Source organism: Chlorocebus sabaeus, chromosome 28 (assembly GCF_047675955.1).
Source record: "Chlorocebus sabaeus isolate Y175 chromosome 28, mChlSab1.0.hap1, whole genome shotgun sequence".
In the NCBI taxonomy this organism is placed as follows: domain Eukaryota; kingdom Metazoa; phylum Chordata; class Mammalia; order Primates; family Cercopithecidae; genus Chlorocebus; species Chlorocebus sabaeus.
Genome location: NC_132931.1, coordinates 12,650,969 through 12,670,109, shown reverse-complemented (window position 1 = coordinate 12,670,109; position 19,141 = coordinate 12,650,969). Strand labels below are relative to the sequence as shown.

Genomic DNA, 19,141 nt, shown 5'->3' with positions numbered 1-19,141 from the left:
TAATGGCCGTGCCCCATTCAGTGCATGGCATTGCATTGCCGGAGGGCTCAGGAGGGTCTCCAGATGCCAGTAAGACCCCAGCCTCAGCCAGTTTCCAGGTTCTTGACACCATCTAGAGAAAGAATTCAGGGACGAATCAGAATGAAGCGAAAGGCAAGAAGCTTTTATTGCAAAGTGAAAGTGCACACAGGCATACTCGTGAGAATAGTCACACACACAGTTAGTTTCTAATTTTACAGGTGTTTCTTTAATTAGGGAGTAGAATAAACATAGATATTCTGGCCGGGCACAGTGCCTCACGCCTGTAATCCCAGCACTTTTGGAGGCCGAGGTGGGTGGATCGCTTGAGCCCAGGAGTTTGAGACCAGCCTGGGCAACATAGTGAGACTCCATCTCTATAAAAAAATGAACAAAAATTAGTCACATGTCATGGAGAATGCCTGTAGTCCTAGCTACTTGGGAGGCTGAGCCAGAAGGATTGCTTGAGCCTGGGAGTTCAAGACTGCAGTAAGCCACGATTGCACTCCAGCCTGGGTGACAGAGGCAGGTGAGACCCTGTCTCAAAAAAATAAGAAAAATAATGAGATATTCTAGAAAAGGAGGGAAGTACAGGACACCACCCCCCCCATTACTACTCCCTTTCTCCCTTATTTAGGCTTGTCCAGAAGAGTCACGGACATGTCACCCTGGCCAGGATTTTGGCCATTTTCTCTCCATTATTTGCGGTTTTCTGTTATCCTGTGGTTTCTTTGCCTAGTTCTTATTTCAACTGTTGTTTGGGTTCTCCATCCTCCTGCACCCACCCAGTGCTATTCCTGTCTCAATTAGACACATCCACTGGACTAAAGCTCCCAGAACCTGATTTCAACCTCCCTTTCGCATTGATCGCCCCCACCTACTCCACACCTCAACTGTCTTCAGGAACTCTGTTTCCACCAGATTGGCTTCAATAACCCTCAAATATGTCTGGCACTGTTTCTTCTTGTCTTTGCTCATTCACCCGGAGATCTGTTTTTGGAAGTGTTCGTTGATTGTCTTCTTCCTGCCAAGAATTGGGCTAAGCCCTAGGGACAGAGAAAGGAGCAGGGGAAACCCCATCCCTGTCCTTATGAAACGTGTCCCTATCTGCCAGCAGAAATTCTATCCCTGTTCAAGCATCCTGCTCACCCACAACCCCTCCCGCAAAGCCCTTCCCAATTCCATTTCAGGTTTTCCTTCTTTCTCCAACAAAGCTCTTGGTAACACTGACCATCAGTACCAACAACAGGAATGTTGGAAGCCTAATTTGTTACTTGATTTATGAGGTTTTGGTAATTAGGTTACAAAACCCATTTTTTTGTTATTAGGTTTAATAATTAGGCATTATTACGGGTTTTGGTTTTTTTGTTTGTTGGTTTTTGTTTTGTTTTGAGACAGAGTCTCACTCTGTAACCCAGGCTGGAGTGCAGTACCACTATCTCGGCTCACTGCCACCTCCACCTCCCGGGTTCAAGCAATTCTCCTGCCTCAGCCTCCCAAGTAGCTGGGACTACAGGCACGCACCACCATGCCCGGGTAACTTTTGTATTTTTAGTAGAGAGGAGGTTTCACCATGTTGGCCAGGCTGATCTCTAACTGCTGACCTCAAGTGATCCACCTGCCTGGGCCTCCCGAAGTACTGGGATTACAGGCACGAGCCACCGCACCCAGTCTATTAAGGTTTATTTATTTATTTATTTATTTATTTATTTATTTATTTTGTCTGTTTTACCCTGGTAACTGCAAAAGATAAGGGAATTCTTTCTGCCCTATTACAGAAATTGCCTGATTTTCAGATGGTGCTTTGAGTCAATAATTTCTGCAATTGAGCTTATTCTCTTTTCTTTAAGCTTTCTACCACTTTTGAACTCAAACATTCCAGCCCTTGGTCCTGAAATTCCTCGTGCTCTTCACGCTATCCAGTCACTTGGGACATGAGGTGCTGCCTTTAAGTACCAAAATAAAAGTCCTAAACCCCTCAGACAGACTAACGAACCCTCGTGTGGGTAAAAGACCCCATAATTTTAAGTTCTGGCTATGATGAGACCGGAGACTGATCATGCCCCCATTAGACTTCAATGCCTTTCTCTTACTAATCATTACTAGATTTTCTCAAAAGCAAGCTTGAGAGAATGAAAGACCCAAAGACCCCTTTGCTTCCTTCATCCAACCACGCAGCACCTTCCTTCTATTTTCATGATTCCAACATGACAGTCTGGTCCAAAAAGAGTTTCCTCTTGATCAATGACTACCATATTCAGAGTAGTTTTGACCGGTTTCCCGAGAATGTACAGAAAGCAGATTTCTGCCAGGCATGGTGACTCACATCTGTAGTTCCAGCACCTTGGGAAGGCTGAAGCAGGAAGATTGCTTGAGCTCAGGAGTTCAAGACCAGCCTGGGCAACACAGTGATACTCCTATTTCAAAAAAGAAAGGAAAGAGAGAAAGAGAGAAAAGAAAGAAAGAAAGAAAGAAAGAAAAAGAAAGAAAGAAAGAAAGAAAGAAAGAAAGAAAGAAAGAAAGAAAGAAAGAAAGAAAGAAAGAAAGAAAGAAAGAAGAAAGAAAGAAAAAAAGAAAAAGAGAGAGAGAGAAAGAGAGAAAGAGAAAGAGGGAGGGAGGGAGGAAAGGAAAGGAGAGGAGAGGAGAGGAGGGGAGGGGAGGGGAGGGGAGGGGAGGGGAAGGGAAGGGAAGGGAAGGGAAGGGAAGGGAAGGGAAGGGAGGGAGGAAGAAAAAAGAAAGAAAGAGGACTTTTGCCCTACATTTTACCTTTTTACATATAGGACCTAATTAAAATGGATTTACATGTTCATTCTCCACCCTAAAGTGAACATGGGTTGTGTATTAGTCAGGATTCTCTAGAAGGACAGAACTAATAGGATAGCTGTATATGTAAAGGGGAGTTTATTAAGGAGTATTAACTCATACAATCACAAGGTCCCACAATAGGCCATCAGCAAGTTGAGGAGCAAGGAAGCCAGTCTGTGTCTTAAAGCTGAAGAACTTGAGTCTGATGTTCGAGGGCAGGAAGCATCCAGCTTGGGACAAGGAGGTAGGCTGGGAGGCTAGGTCAGTCTAGTCTTTTCAAATTCTTCTGCCTGCTTTGTATTTTGGCCACACTGGCAGCTGATTAGATGGTGCCCACCCACATTGAGGGTGGGTCTGTCTTTCCCAGTCCACTGACTCAAATGTTAATCTCCTTTGGCATCACCCTCACAGACACACCCAGGAACAATACTTTGCATCCTTGAATCCAATCAAGTTGACAGTTTTGTTTGAGACAGAACAATGGACTGCAACCTCTGCTTCCCACGTTCAAGCAATTCTCCTGCCTCAGCCTCCTGAGTAGTTGGGATTACAGGCCCCCACCACCATGCCTGGCTAATTTTTGTAGTTTTTTAGTAGAGACCGGGTTTTGCCATTTTGGCCAGGCTGGTCTCCAACTCCTGACCTCAGGTGATCTGGCCCTGGGATTACAAACATGAGCCACCATGCCTGGCTGACACTGAGGATTAACAATCACAGGTTGCATGTTTACTTGTATGCTTCATACATGTGAACCTAATTTGCATGCATGTGGGTCTCCTTCTTGAATATTCATAAATCCTCCTATCTTCTGTTTGACTATGAATACCCTACCACCACATCAGGCATACATACCAGCTGGGGACTACCCAGGTCCACGTCCTGGACATGTCGAGGCTTTTTCCAGAAGGCAGGGATGAAGTCTGGTTTGACAACACCCAAGTGACCCCAGAGGGTGTCATAATAGACTGGAAAGGTGACACATCCCAGACACCTTCCACCCATCACACACACCTCCCACCCATCACACACACCTCCCATCCACTGGCATCCTTCCGCCCCAGGCACACACAAAGCCTCAGTCCAGAGATCAACTGTCTTAGCTCTGAATTTGTATAACTTGTGTGTAGACTCACTGATTACAATCTCTGCCCAGCCTGGCTTGTGCATACTTCTTTCTTACTGTCAGGAGAGGAGCCCGTCCTGGCACTCCCATTGGCCTATAGATTCACCTCCCCTGGGCAGGGCCCCAGGACCCAGGATAACGCCTGTGCCTCTTGCCCAGAACCCTCCAAGCAGACACGATGGTAAGAATGGTGCCTGTCCTGCTGTCTCATTTACAAATTGTCAGAATAGTTGTTTCATGCTAGTTTTATAATAATCACATTTATAATATTAATCCCATTCTGCACTCAAATCTGAATTATTCAGGGTTCTCCAGAGAAACAAAACTAATATATATTGTATAAACATGCACATATGTATATATGAATATACAATGTATATTCATATACATTGGGCAACAGAGCAAGACTCCCTCTCAAAAATAAAAAAAAGACCGAGTCTCATTCTGTCACCCATGCTGCAATGCAGTGGCACCATCACAGCTGGGTTCCAGTGATCCTCCTGCCTCAGCCTCCTGCGTAACTGCAACTACAGGCAGATGTCACTATGCCTGGCTAAATTTTTATTCATATATGTATTCATATATACATTGTATATACCTATATACACTAAATATATGTATATATTTATACATAGATAATTTTTATACTTTTTATACATATATAAATATATACACTAAATATGTGTATATATGTATACATATATACGTGTATGTATATACAAAACAGAGAAAGGGAGGAGTTTTATTTAATATTTCTTGTGGCTCACACAATTCTGAGGGCTAAAAGTCCTAAATCAGCAAAGCAAGCCAGCAGGCTGGAGATCCAGGAGAGTTGGTGTTGCTGTCCTGAGTCCAAGGGTAGTCTCTGGAGGCAGAATTATTTCTTCACTGGGGTACCTCAGCCTTTTCTCTTGACGTCTTCCACCGATTGGATGAGACCCACTCACATTGTAGAGGGTAATCTGTTTTACTCAAGGTCTGATTTAAAGGCTAATCACATTCAGAAACTCATGAGCAATAATGACTTCAGTACTTAAATTAGAAATCTGCCATATGACCTCCAACATTGCTAACAATCACGTAAATTATATTCTAAATTGACTGTGGAACTAATTGTGGAAATGTCCCACTCTCTCAGCTTCCATCTTGTACCAAACTGCAAGGTACAATGCCAGGAATTCTGAGCGGTATCCTAGCCTTACCCTGTGCTGATCCATTCTGGGTCGCTTCTTGAATTGTTTAGTAAATTCGCCTTCCTACACTTTCTAACTGTATGTATTTGTCTGGTTAGACTAGAAATGTTTATTTCTTATGTCACATTCAATGCAGATTGGGCAAAGTTCCTCTCCTCCACAGGATGACTCAGGGATCCAGGCTGTTTGCATCTTGGGATTCTTCTGTTTCATCCTGTGGCCTCCACAGTCATCAACTAAAGGGATAAGAGACAGTAGGGGCAAACCAGGTGGTAGGGTCTTGGACCAGAAGAAAGACACCAGTCACTTCCACTCACATTCTTGTTTGACAAAACTCAGTCACATGGTTCCAAGGTATCTATAAGGAGGCTGAAAAACGTTATCTTCTTCTGTGCCAAGCAGATTAAACTCTGTAGTGAAGGCACAGAATGGTCTCTGAAATATCATCCCCAGCATGAAAGCAGAGTCTATTTCCTTGAAAGAGGCTTTGATGGTGTGAAGCTGAGAGCAGAGGAGAGAGCTGGGGAGGAAGAGGCTAGTGGCCAGTCCTCCCCTCCTGGCCCTCTGCAGCCCCACAATGGGACACCCTTGCATGGACCCCAGCCCTTAGAGTCTTTTCTTTTGCAGGTCATTACTCTCTGACCTATCTCTACACTGGGCTGTCCAGGCCTAGCAAAGACACCCACAGGCTGCAGGGCACTGTCTTCCTCAATCACCGTGCATTCTTCCACTACAACAGTGAAGATGGGAAGGCTGAGCCCTGGAACCATGAAGACACGTGGAAGGAGTAGAGGACTGGGAGAAGCAGAACCAACTTCAGAAGGCCAGGGAGGACATCTTTATGGAGACCCTGAATAACATCATGGAGTATTACAACAACAGTAGTGGTCAGTGAACAACAGACCGTGGGGGTGGAAGGTCTAACCCAAGAGGCAGCCCCTCAAGTGTGAGTCACAAGGGGTCAGCAGGATGGAAATAGTCCTAATCCCAGCAGAGGAACAGGAGGCACAGCAAAAATGCAGACATGTCCGCATCCCGCCCACCCCATAGCACAGGTGCTCCCCACTTCCCCATCGATTGTCTCATCCTCATCCCAGGCCTCAGCTCACACAGGAAGTGATGGCAGAGTCACTTCCTATCCAGGCAGCTCTGACCTCTCACCTCCACACCCCACCCGTCAGAAGCTGATCTCCCAGTGAGAAGGCATGAGACTCACCTCTGTTCAGAGAGGTTGCCTGGAGAGTGAGCCGCTCTCAAAGTCACTCACACCTGGGCTCACCTGGTGGCTCCGCCAGTCCTAGCTGTTGACAGTGAAACGTTCCCAAAATATCTGGTCGAAATTTGCAAACACTGGAGCATTGAGACCTACCTCCAAACAAGTTTGTAATATTTAACTATGTCTATTCTATGAAGGATGTCACAGTCTGTCCTAATCTCCCTTGCAGCTCCATCGCCTCAGACAGGGTCCAGCCAGTATTGGCTCAATTGAAATTTGTGGAATGAACAGAGAAAAGCACGCGGCACATACCGTTGCCCATGCTGAGAGCTGAGGAAGTGCTGGATTCAAAACCGCAGGCTGCTCCTAAAGTTCCTCCTGTCCATAAGATGCAGACCCAGGAAGGGCCACCTGCACTGTGGTTGGAGGAGCTGGTGGCAGAGCCCCCACAGAGACGGTCCCTGTGCCCCTGGCCCAGCACTCTTTCTGCTAAACCACACTGCCAGCCCCAAGGCAGCCAGCCCCAGGCCTGGTGAACTGCTGGTGTTAAATTATCATAGAGTGGGTGTCAAAAGATGGGCTTCTAAGTATAAAATTGCCCAAGGTGCTACATGGGATCTGAAGGTTTCCAAAAGGAGGCAAGAGATAAGCAGACATTTGAAGGATGAGGGATGGGAGGTCTTGGTAAGGAAAATGGCCCGGGCTGTGTGACAGCCATAGGAGAGGAGGGGGCACAGGTGATCAGGAAAGACACTGGGAGAAGCTTTGATGGACAGGAATAGAAATGTCAAAGTGGATAATTACGAGGAAGGAGGATGAAGAGATGAACACAGGGTATTAGGAAATAAGAGTAACTGACATTTACTGAGCATTTACTTTGTGCCAGGTCCATATATGAGCATATTTAATGCTCCAGAATAGCCCCCTGAAACCGTGCTCTTGGCATTGCTATTTCGGAGGTGAGGAAATAGAGGCCCAGGGAGGTGACTGGCTCCAGCTCATGCAACATGCCAGGTGGGGGCGAGAAGAGACCTGGGACATGAGCCCAGACAGCTTGAGAGCTGTCAGTGTCTGTGCCAACAGCACCAACCAGTGCTGGGTAAACACCTGCTTTTATAATCAGAATGAAGAGGATGTGTCCCCCACCCTATGAGGTCCATTTCTGAGAGTTGTTGCTAATGGGCAAGAAGGTTGGGACTTTAGAGATTTGAGATAAAGATATCAAACACCAAAAAGGAAGAAAGAAGCGATCAGGCCAGACGCAGTGGCTCATGCCTGTGATCCCAGCACTTTGGGGCACCGAGGCAGTCAGATCACCTGAGGTCAGGAGTTCGAGACCAGCCTGGCCAACACGGCAAAACCCCGTCTATACTAAATATACAAAAATCAGCTTGGCGTGGTATTGCATGCCTGGAATTCCAACTACTCAGCAGGCTGAGGCAGGAGAATTGCTTGAACCCGGGAGACGGAGGTTGCAGTGAGCCGAGATCATACCAGTGCACTCCAGCCTGGGCAACAGAATAAGACTTGTCTCAAAAAAAAAAAAAAAAAAAAAGATCAGATTAGGTTGATTTAGGTGACGATATAAACTCCACCTAAAACTGAAAGAAAAGGAGAGCCTTCCTTTCCTCGTATGAAATCACAAATAATTTCTATCAAATTCAGAAATGTACTTTGGTGTGGTTGTGACAGGTTCCTAAGCACTCCGTGTAAGTTCCAACATATAAAAAGAGATGCTACAGAAAAGATAGAAATCTGCCCACAGCCTGTAGCTCTCTCAACTTCCCTGGCTGGGAGGAACGCATATTTCGTCTCAAATTGGCCTGAAATGCCAATCCATATAGTCTTTGCCACTCTCTGCCAACTGTACATCCAGATAAAATCATATGCCGTGATTACGGAACTGCATGCTTAGATTGCAAAGCCTTTCCTCCTATTGAGGTGTGAAGAGTACAGGACTAAGAGTTATTCAGATGGAGTTGGCACCAGGCTGACTGGCTCCCTGTGGGGTCAGGGGTCATTTCAGGGTCTCATGCCTTGCAGGAAAGATTTGGTTGTGAGATCCAGAATAACAGAAGCACTGGAGCATTCTAGAAGAATGCCTGTGATGGAAAGGACTACGTTGAATTCAACAAAGAAATCCCAGCCTGGGTCCCCTTGGTCCCAGAAGCCCAGAACACCAAGCAGAAGTGGGAGGCAGAACCAGTCTATGTGCAGCAGGCTAACCTGAAGGAGGAGTGCCCTGCAACTCTGCAGAAATACCTGAAATACAGCAAAAATATCCTGGACCGGCAAGGTACTCACTGCTTCCTGCTCTCTAGTACTGAGCTGAGAAAAACCAACATGATCTCAGGCTGGGAGCTCAGAGAGCATCTCAGGCCAATCTCCTCCATCCATGTAAGTCATGCAGACCCCCAATTTTCAACTTCTAGGATTCATTTCTTTCCTGGGAGGACATCAAACTTTCAGGGAGAGCGGGCCAGGAAAGCCACCAATTCACTGGTAGGCTTCCCAAAATATCACTCACTGAGAGAAGAGGAGCTGGAGGTGAGAGAGGTGAGGGTAACACTGTGTGTAAGAGGCAGAGCTGGGGCCAGGCGTGCTAGCTCAGCTCTGCCTCTTACACACAGTAATCCCAACACTTTGGGAGTCCAAGGCAGGCATATCACTTGAGGTCAGGAGTTCGAGATCAGCCTGGCCAACATGATGAAACCTCATCTCTACAAAAATACAGAAATTAACCTGGCATGGTGGCAGGCACCTGTATTCCCAGCTATTCAGGAGGCTGAGGCATGAGAAACACTTGAACCCAGGAGACTGAGATTGCACTGAGCCAAGCTCATGCCATTGCACTCTAGCCTGGGCAATAGAGCAAGACTCCGTCTCAAAAAAAAAGAAAAAAAAAAAAAAAGAGGCAGAGCTAGGACTCAGATTCCAGATTTCAGATTCCAAATCCCATTGTTGTTTCTCTCTACAATGATGCCTCCCATCTGGGTGGCGGAGAGAAGGGAGGTGTGTAAAATGTCAGCCCCGGAAGGACAAGAGCGAGCCAGTGTGAGCGGGATTGATGGCTGCAAGCTGAGACTTGGATTGGAGACGTAGTGAGACTCAGGATTGTGCAGTGCTGCAGGGAAGCGGTTGCTGGATAGAGAGAGGCATGGGCTGAACTAAGCAGCTGGACTGAGACTGGGGGAGAGGAGAACTCCAAAGCCCACTGAGATGTGGGAAAACACTGGAAAGTGCACAGAGCATTCACAACTTACTGCTGTCAGAGTCAATACATGAGTGGGGTGGGGAATGGGCGAGAGGGGAGCCGGGACATTCCATGATCCAACAGAGAAGGATGAGGGAAAGCGTCAGCCTTCCCTGATCTTCTGGAAAGTGATGGGGTGGGGGGGGGGGAGGAGGGGAAGGGGGTGGCAGGAACAGAGCTTAGAGTTCTGCTGATCGCTGACAGCCAAGGGTGGGGGTGGGAAGAGACCTGGGCTGGGAGAAGTCGACCTCAAGCCTGCGGCGTCATGCTCTCTCCCTCCACAGATCCTCCCTCTGGGATGGACACCAGCCACCAGGCCCCAGGAGAAAACAGGACACTCAAGCCCCTGGCCTACAACTTCTACCCAGGAAAAATTGATGTGCACTGGACTCGGGCCGGCAAGGTGCAGGAGCCTGAGTTACGGGGAGATGTTCTTCACGGTGGAAACGGTACTTACCTGACCTGGTTGTTGGTGTGTACGGCCCGGTAGGACACAGCCCCCTACTCCTGCCATGTGCAGCACAGCAGCCTGGGCCAGCCCCTGGTGGGGTCCGGGGAGGCCAGGTAGGAAGCAAGGGCTGGAGGCAATATGGGATCTCAGCCCTAGTAGCTGCCCTTCCTGCCTGACATGGGAGCTGAACCACAGAAATCACCGTCAATGGATCCTCAAGGCCCAGGGAACAGTGTGGGGAGACAGACAGGAGGTGGATTTGGAGACCAAAGACTGGGATCCCTGCCCTGAGCCAACTCGGACCCAAAAATCATCTCGCCTCGAACCACCGCCTGCCATTGTCTAATCTATAGAAGCTAATAAATAATCATCTATCTTTGTCTAGCATGACAGAGAACAGTATTAACTGTAAAATCCTGTAGAAATGTGACTTGATTTTCTCACTGGTCCTGCTCCCAAGCACTGGATTCATCTGAAACTCTTGGTTTCCCCTGGAGGTCGTGGTTCCTGACACTCTGACTTGGGCAATTCCAACCATGGCCCGGACCCGCTGTCCCTTAGGGATTGTTCAGGTGTCCCCTGCTGACATCCACAGGCATGGCCATGGCCACTCTGGCTGTGAGGTGCTAGAACCCTGCAAGTTCTTTCACACAAACCCAAGCTTCTTCTGTGCCTCAGTTTCCCCACACTCCTTGGCTCTCTGGGAGACCCGGCCCTCCACTCCAGCTGCTCCACATCTCCACACCATGTTGGCCTTGGCCCACCAGCCAAAGCTTATTTGAAAGCCCTCAGCTCTCCAGGATACAGCTCAATGAAGCAGGAATTGGCCCTGAGGTTCTCAGACTCCGTCTGAGTCCCTGAGAGTGAGTGTCCTCAGATGAGTCACCAACCGCCACACACAGTTATCAACCCCAAACACACAGAAGAGCTCTCACCTCGACTTTCTCATGAAGTCTCACCTGTCTGTGTCTGTGCTTTTCCTTCCTGTGGGACAAAAACTTTCTTTTTTTTCTCTCTCTCTTTTTTTTTTTTTGAGATGGAGTCTTGCTCTGTTGCCCAGGCTGGACTGCAGTATCGCGATCTCAGCTCACTGCAAACTCCACCTCCCAGGTTCCAGCGATTCTCCTGCCTCAGCCTCCCAAATTGCTGGGATTACAGGCATCAGCCACTACACCCGGCTAATTTTTATATTTTCAGTAGAGACGGGGTTTCACCATGTTGGCCAGGCTGGTCTTGAACTCCTGACCTCAAGTGATCTGCCTGCCTCGGCCCCCCAAAGTGCTGGCATTACAGGCGTGAGCCACTGCATCTAGTGACAAGAACTTTCTTTATATTCTATACTCAGCCTCCCACTCCGGATTATTCCAAACCCCATCTTCCAAGTTGGGTTCCATAGAGGAGTCATTCCCAGCCTTCCCGGCCTTAAGATGATTCTGAGTTAATCATCTTATCTTTCACGAAAGCCTAAATTTGAAGGCTACAATTTTTTGTTTTAACACTTTGTCTCCAATTTGAAAATCAAAGCCGAGAAATTACTTTTTTTTTTTTTTTAAGTCTACATAAAATCCACCTTGTCCCATTCCGGGGCTAAAACATCCTATCTGAACAGTAGCCAAGTTCAGGAAAGAAAATACAAATAGTGGCCTGGCGCGGTGGCTGACGCCTGTAATCCCAGCACTTTGGAAGGCCCAGGAGGGCGGATCACAAGGTCAGGAGATCGAGACCAGTCTGGCCAGCATAGTGAAACCCCGTCTTTACTGAAAATACAAAAAATTAGCCGGGTGTGGTGGTGTGTGCCTGTAATTTCAGCTACTCGGGAGGCTGAGGCAGGAGAATAGCCAGGTTTGGTGATGTGTGCCTGTAATCCCAGCTACTCGGGAGGCTGAAGCAGGAGAATCACGTGAATTCAGGCGGTGGAGGTTGCAGTGAGCTGAGATCTCGCCACTGCATTCCAGCCTGGGCGACAGTGCAAGACTCTGTCTCAAAAAAGAAAATGCAAATAAGAGGGAAAAATACAGCATGTGGTGTATGAAAATATGAGGACACTTGGAGCAAATAAAAGATGAAAGTTAAACATTTCAGATCAATGAAGAAACCAAAATCCACATGATCAGACCAGGGCTAAGGAAAATTGGAATAGGAGATGTGACCTCATCTATAACAAGAAACATGGATGATGATGAAGGAAGAGCGAGAAGCTGCAGGATTCAAGTCCTGGTCAGGTGTGGGGCAGGAGGAGAGGGACACAGGGCTATTGAGATACCCAGGGAAAATTCCTGGAGCAATTCGGATTTCAGAGAGATGTGGAGGCCTAAGAGAGCTTGCCAAGTCGAGGTCAAAAGATTTCCATACAGAATGGGATTTTACATACCACGTTCTTTTGAGTCTCCATTGTCTACCAGAGAATCAAATATACAATAAGTCTGGGCACAGTGGCTCGTGCCTGTAATCTCAGCTCTTTGGGATGCCAAAGTGGGAGGACTGCTTGAGCCAGGAGTTCCAGATCAGTCTGGGCGACATAGCAAGATCCCGGCTCTACATTTAAAAAAATAAAAAATTATCCAGGCATGGTGGCACACACTTGTAGACCCAGCTACTTGGGAGGCTGAGGCAGGAAGATCACTTGAGCATGAGAGGTCAAGGCTGCTGTGAGCTATGATTGTACCATTGTACTCCAGCCTGAGCAACAGAGCAAGATCCTATCTCAAAAAATAAAAAATAAATAAATAAATAAATACACATATTAATACAATAGGTAATCAATACATAATTTCTGGATGAATCAATAAATGCATAAGCAAAGGCAATAGAAAACACTAAATATTTCTGATGAGCAAGAACAACCCCTTGGCTGGGACAGTGAATTCTACTGGGAAAGAAGGTTGAAAAAGCAAAGCTCAGAGAAATGGAAGAGGACCTTAACATATGTATACCTGGCTATACCTGATTGATGTATTTTGCCTGATTCAGTGTGCATCATTCTTCCAGGCTACCTGGGAACTATCCCCAGGAGAGTCTGCCAGGCAGAGACAAGATAGTCTGAGGCAGGGTCCCCAACCCCTGGGACCCATTCATGGCCTGTTAGGAGCTGAACCACACAGCAGAAGGTGAGCTGCAGGGTCGAAGCTTCATCTGTATTTACAGCCACCTCACCATTGCTCCCATTACCGCCTGAGCTCACCCCCTGTCAGATCAGCATCTGCATTAGATTCTCATGGGAGCACGAACCCTATTGGGAACTGTGCATGCGAGGGATGTAGGTTGCACGCTCCTTGTGAGAATCTAACGCCTGATGATCTGTCACTGTCTCCCATCAACCCCAGATGGGACTGTCTAGTCTCAGGAAAACAAGCTCAGGGCTCCCACTGATTCTACACCATGGCGAGTTGTAGAATTATTTCATTATACATTACAATGTAATAATAATAGAAATAAAATGCACAATAAACGAGATGCGCTGGAATCATCCCAAAACCATTCCCCTCCCTAATCCCTGGAAAAACTGTCTTCCACGGAGCCGGTCCCTGGTGCCAAAGAGATTGGGGACCGCCGACTTAAACAATAAGAGGTCATTTTCTCAGGCAGGTTCCAATCAGCTCTGGGCCGGATTCCCTATGGCTTTTGCCTGCCCCCTACTGGTCAAAGAAATAGTTGCAGCCAAGTGTTAGGATCCAGTCCTTGGGAATTTGGCTCAAAGCCTGGATGCAAAGGCCATGAGATAATGGTCATCCGGTCTTCCTCGCACAACTCTTACAATTCCCGCCTTCTTTTTTTTTCTTTTCTTTTCTTTTTTTTTTTTTTTCTTTTTTTTTTTTCTTTTTTTTGAGACGGAGTTTCACTCTTGTTGCCCAGGCTGGAGTGCAATGGCGTGATCTCGGCTCACTGCAACTTCCACTTCCCGGGTTCAAGCGATTCTCCTGCTTCAGCCTCCCGTGTAGCTGGGATTACAGGCACCCGCCACCACACTCAGCTAATTTTTTGTATTTTTAGTAGAGACGGGGTTTCATCATGCTGGCCAAAGTGGTCTTGAACTCCTGACCTCAGGTGATCCACCCGCCTCAGCCTCCCAAAGTGCTGGGATTACAGGCGTGAGCCACAGCGCCCGGCCAATTCCTGCCTTTTATTATGGAGAAAAACCTCCGCGGGATGACAGCACCCCCATTGGACGTCTGTTACCTCCACGAACTTGGGTCCGCCCACCGGGTGCTGCAAACACTGGATTCCAGTGAGAGAAACTGAGGCATTTATTGCAGGGTGCCAAGCAAGGAGAATCAGCCAGCTCAAGTGTAAGACCTGAACTCCCCAGTGGCTTGCAGGTAAGGGTTTTCAAAGGCAGAGAGGCGGAAGTTACAGGCAAAGTCATAAATCAATACATGGCCTTGTGCAGTGGCTCACACCTGTAATTCCAACACTTTGGGAGGCCAAGGCAGGTGGATCACCTGAGGTCAGGAGTTCAAGACCAGCCTGGCCAACATGGTGAAACCCCATCTCTACTAAAAATACAAAAAATTAGCCAGGTGTGGTGGCGCACGCCTATAATCCCAGCTACTCAGAAGGCTGAGGCGGGAAAATCGCCTGAAGCCAGGAGGCAGAGGTTGCAGTGAGCGAAGATGGTGACACTCTACTACATCCTAGGCAACACAGCAAGACTCTGTCAAGAAAAAAAAAAAAACCACTTGTAATCTGGTGCAACGGTTCACACCTGCAATCCCAGCACTTTGGGAGGCCGAGGCAGGAGAATTGCTTGAAGTCAGGAGTTTGAGACCAGACTGGGAAACATAGCAAGACCCCGTATCTATAAAAACATTAAAACTTAGCTGGGCGTGGTGTCATGCACCTGTAGTCCCAGCTACTCAGGAACCTGAGACAGGACAATTGCTTGAGCCCAAGAGTTGGAAGCTGCAGTGAGCTATGATCACACCATTGCACTCCAGCCTGGGGCAACAGAGGTCTTTAAAAACAAAAAATCAATAATGTATAATCACCTTTTTTTAAAGCTCCCTAACAGGATGTGTAGCAGGTTCCTGCGGCGGCTGCTGGCGGAGAAGAGCTGGCACTCTCCCCGCCCCCCCCCCGGGGGGCACCTCCTGCTTCTCCTGGGATTCTGCCTTGTGATGCTGGCTGCCAGTGGGCCTGGAGTCTATGGCGATGAGCAGAGTGAATTCGGGTGTCACACCCAGCAACCGGGCTGCAAGGCCGCCTGCTTTGATGCCTTCCACCCCTTCTCCCCGCTGCATTTCTGGGTCTTCCAGGTCATCTTGGTGGCTGTACCCAGTGTCCTCTACATGGGTTTCACTCTGTATCACGTGATCTGGCACTGGGAATTATCAGGAAAGGGGAAGGAGGAGGAGACCCTGATCCAGGGAGGGGAGAGCAGCAGAGATACCCCAGGGGCTGGAAGCCTCAGGCTGCTCTGGGCTTACGTGGCTCAGCTGGGAGCTCAGCTGGGAGCTCAGCCGGTCCTGGAGGGGACAGCGCCAGGGTTGCAGTACCACCAGTATGGGTTCCAGATGCCCAGTTCCTTTGCATGTGGCCAAGAGCCTTGCCCGTATAGATTAACCTGCACCTTTTCCCGCCCCTCGGAGAAGATCATCTTTCTAAAAGCCATTTTTAGAGTCAGTGGGTTCCGTCTCTTGTTCACACTTTTGGAGATTGTGCTTCTGGGTCTGGGAAGACTGTGTAAGCCCCTGCAGAACTTCCTGGGTGGGGCCTCTTCCTCCAGCCATGCCCTGGCCCTGAGCAGCAAAAGGAACCTCCAGCAGACACTGTGAGCCATCCATCGGTCTGGTCAGCCTTGTTCCATTTCAGAGACCATGTGCCCCACAGCCCCAGTGACTAGGGGTGACATCTCCTGACCTCCCTGACCTGTGGATATGGCCAAGTCAAGGTACCAGTTAACCAAAGGAGCTGAAGGGGTGAAGGACCTGCCATCCCCTAATACACAGGACAGTTATGTTGATTATGTCAATTGAAAACTTTGGAGAAATTGCTCTCTCAGAAAGCACTAACTGGGTCAGACACAGTGACTCACACCTGTAATCCCAGCATTTCGGGAAGCCTAGGCGGGTGGATCGCTTGAGATCAGGAGTTCAAGACCAGCCTGGCCAACATGGTGAAACCCCGTGTCTACTAAAACTACAAAAACTAGCTGGGCATGGTGGTGGGCATCCGTAATCCCAGCTACCTGAGAGACTGAGGCAGGAGAATTGCTTGAACCTGGGAGGTGGAGGTTGCAAAGAGCCAAGATGGTGCCACTGCACTCCAGCCTCGGTGACTCTGTCTCAAAAAAAAAAAAAATGCTGGTGTTCCTTAGGACTGTGTTGCGGTCCCTCTCTCTCCCCGTCCCACACCCTCACTCTCCCTGGATAACTTTCCCTCTATCTGTAGCTCCAGCCACCACGTCCTTGCAGATGACTTCCCAGTGCAGATCCCCAGTCTGCACTGCCTCTGAGTTCAGGCTTAAAATCCTGTTGTTCGGCCAGGCGCGGTTGCTCACGCTGTAATCCCAGCACTTTGGGAGGTCGAGGCAGGCAGATCACCTGAGGTCAGGTGTTTGAGACCGGTCTGGCCACCATGGTGAAACTCCGTCTCTACTAAAAATACAAAAAAGTACAGGCATGGTGCACAGCGCCTATAATCCCAACCCCTTAGGAAGCTGAGACAGGAGAATCGCTTGAACCCGGGAGGCAGAGCTTGCAGTGAGCCAAGATCGCACCACTGCACTCCAACCTGGGTGACAGAGACTCCGGTCAGAAGCCTCCTAGGCTCAGGCACTTGCTCTGGGAGCACTGGGCTTCTCTAGATCCTTGATCATTTAATCTTTATGGGCAGGATCCTAAAACACACTGTACGGATCAGTGTCAGATTTCCTTCTTAAGCTAATAGAACAGAAAGCAGCTTTCAGGATTCAGGAAAGATTTTTCTGCACAGGCAACTCAGTTGCAGTTGCATGTTATTGCCACCAGAGGACACTATGATCCTGCTAACATGATGAAAGGCTCTCCCCCGGATTTAATAACAATCTTAGCAATTATTTATTTATTTATTTATTTTTCTTGCTCTGTCGCCCAGGCTGGAGTGCAGTGGTGCCATCTCGGCTCAGTGTAACCCCCGCCTCCCGCCTCCTGGGTTCAAGCGATTCTCCTGCCTCAGTCTCCCAAGTAGCTGGGATTACAGGCGCGCACCACTATGCCGGGCTAATTTCTGTATTTTTAGTAGAGACGGGGTTTCAACATGTTGGCCAGGCTGGTGACCTCAGGTGATCCGCCCACTTTGGCCTCCCAAAGTGCTGGGATTACAGGGGTGAGACACAGCGCCTGGCCTTAATCGACTTTTTCCCTCTATGGTTTTGCCTTTTCTGGTCATTCCATTGAGGTTGAATAATACAAGACATGGCCTTCTGTGCAAGGGCAACTGGTTCTATGTTTAGTCCTACCGGATGAGAGATGTTAACCAATATTTACTGATAAGTGGGGGCCTCTCCAACAAGGAGACCAATGAGGCTGCCTCCCTTAAAAGCATCTCAGCTCTGTTTTGGGGCTTTGAGTTGAGTGAGTTTTTTTCGAGCCAGATTTTACGTTGTTCCCAGACACACTCACAAGCCCTTGCTGGACCAAAGAAAAAAAATAAGTTAGGCTGGGCACAGTGGCTCGCACCTGTAATCCCAACACTTTGGGAGGCCAAGATGGGTGGATGGCTTGATGCCAGGAGTTCGAGACCAGCCTGGTCAACATAGAGAGACTCCATCTCTAAAAATAAAATAAAGTACATATACCAGCAATGATGTATAACCAAGAAAATTAAATTAAAAAAAACAAGTTAACATTGAAATGTCATGTTCGCCCCCACCCCAAATAAGCACTATAACCTCTTGTTATTCACTTCTCATGCAACCAGTCTTCTGTTCTCTGTGAGTCTTTGAGAAATGAGGTGCATGATCTTCTAGCAGTAAAACACTTGTAGAGAGTCGCCCTATGTTTTTTGTTTGTTTATGTGTTTGTTTTGGTTCGGTTTTTTTGTTTTTTTTGTTTTGTTTTTGTTTTTGTTTTTGAGATGGAGTCTCGCCCTGTTGCCTAGGCTGGAGTGTAGTAGTGCAATCTCGGCTCACTGCAACCTCCACCTCCCTGGTTCAAGCAATTCCCGTCTCAGCCTCCCGAGTAGCTGGGATTACAGGCGCACACCACCATGCCCGGCTTTTTTTTTTTTTTTTTTTTTTTGTATTTTTAGTAGAGATGGGGTTTCACCATGTTGGCCAGACTGGTCTCGAACTTCTGACCTCAGACAATCCGCCTGCCTCAGCCTCCCAAAGTGCTGGAATTACAGGCATGAGCCACCACACCCAGCCTCCATGTTAATCACTCTTTCTGATTTCAAATAACTCATTATCTCCATGAACTTATGAATTTGTTTTTCCTCTTAATCCACAAAATTCTCTAGAGAAGTCTCCTTGTCATCTCTTGGCTGTACTTTCTATCTCACCAGTTATCTTTCTCCAAAGAGCTTCCTCTGCAAAGAAGCTTCGTGTATGAAGACCATGTGGGGGTTGAATCAAGACCAAGTTTCACAACCTAAAAGTAGTTCACAAAGCTTCCTTGCCTCTATTCTCTGCAAATCTGTAAACTCTTCAGCTGATCCAATTTCTCTCTTTAGCCTTCAGGTTTTTATTTTTATTTTATTTTATTTTATTTTATTTTGTGGGGGAGAGTCTAGCTCTGTCACCTAGGCTGGAGTGCAGTGGCACCATCTTGGCTCACTGCAACCTCCCCCCACAGGTTCAGGCAATTGTCCTGCCTCAGCCTCCTGAGTAGCTGGGATTACAGGCATGAGCCACCACGCCCATCTGATTTTTTTGTATTTTTAGTAGAGACAGGGTTTTGCCATGTTGGTCAGGCTGCTCTGGAACTCCTGATCTCAAATGATCTGCCTGCCTTCGCCTCCCAAAGTGCTGGGATTACAGACAGGAGCCATTGCACCGGCTGATTGTATTGTTAATTTTATTGAAGAAGCACTGTACTGTTTTCCACAGAAGAGGCGGGGTGCACCATGTTATGTTCTCACCAGCAGTGCACAAAGATTCCAATTT

The 19,141-nt window shown here is 47.8% G+C and overlaps 1 protein-coding gene and 1 pseudogene across 1 annotated transcript; both read left to right on the top strand.

The window, feature by feature from the left end:
• Positions 1 to 3,708: 3,708 nt before the first annotated feature.
• On the top strand, positions 3,709 to 10,176 carry LOC119621342 (zinc-alpha-2-glycoprotein-like; annotated as a pseudogene).
• A 4,892-nt stretch (positions 10,177 to 15,068) lies between these two features.
• Positions 15,069 to 15,830, top strand: LOC103246760 (gap junction gamma-3 protein-like). The gene has a single exon (XM_008018603.3). The coding sequence runs from the start codon at positions 15,069 to 15,071 to the stop codon at positions 15,828 to 15,830; it is 762 nt and encodes a 253-aa protein (XP_008016794.3).
• Positions 15,831 to 19,141: the final 3,311 nt, after the last annotated feature.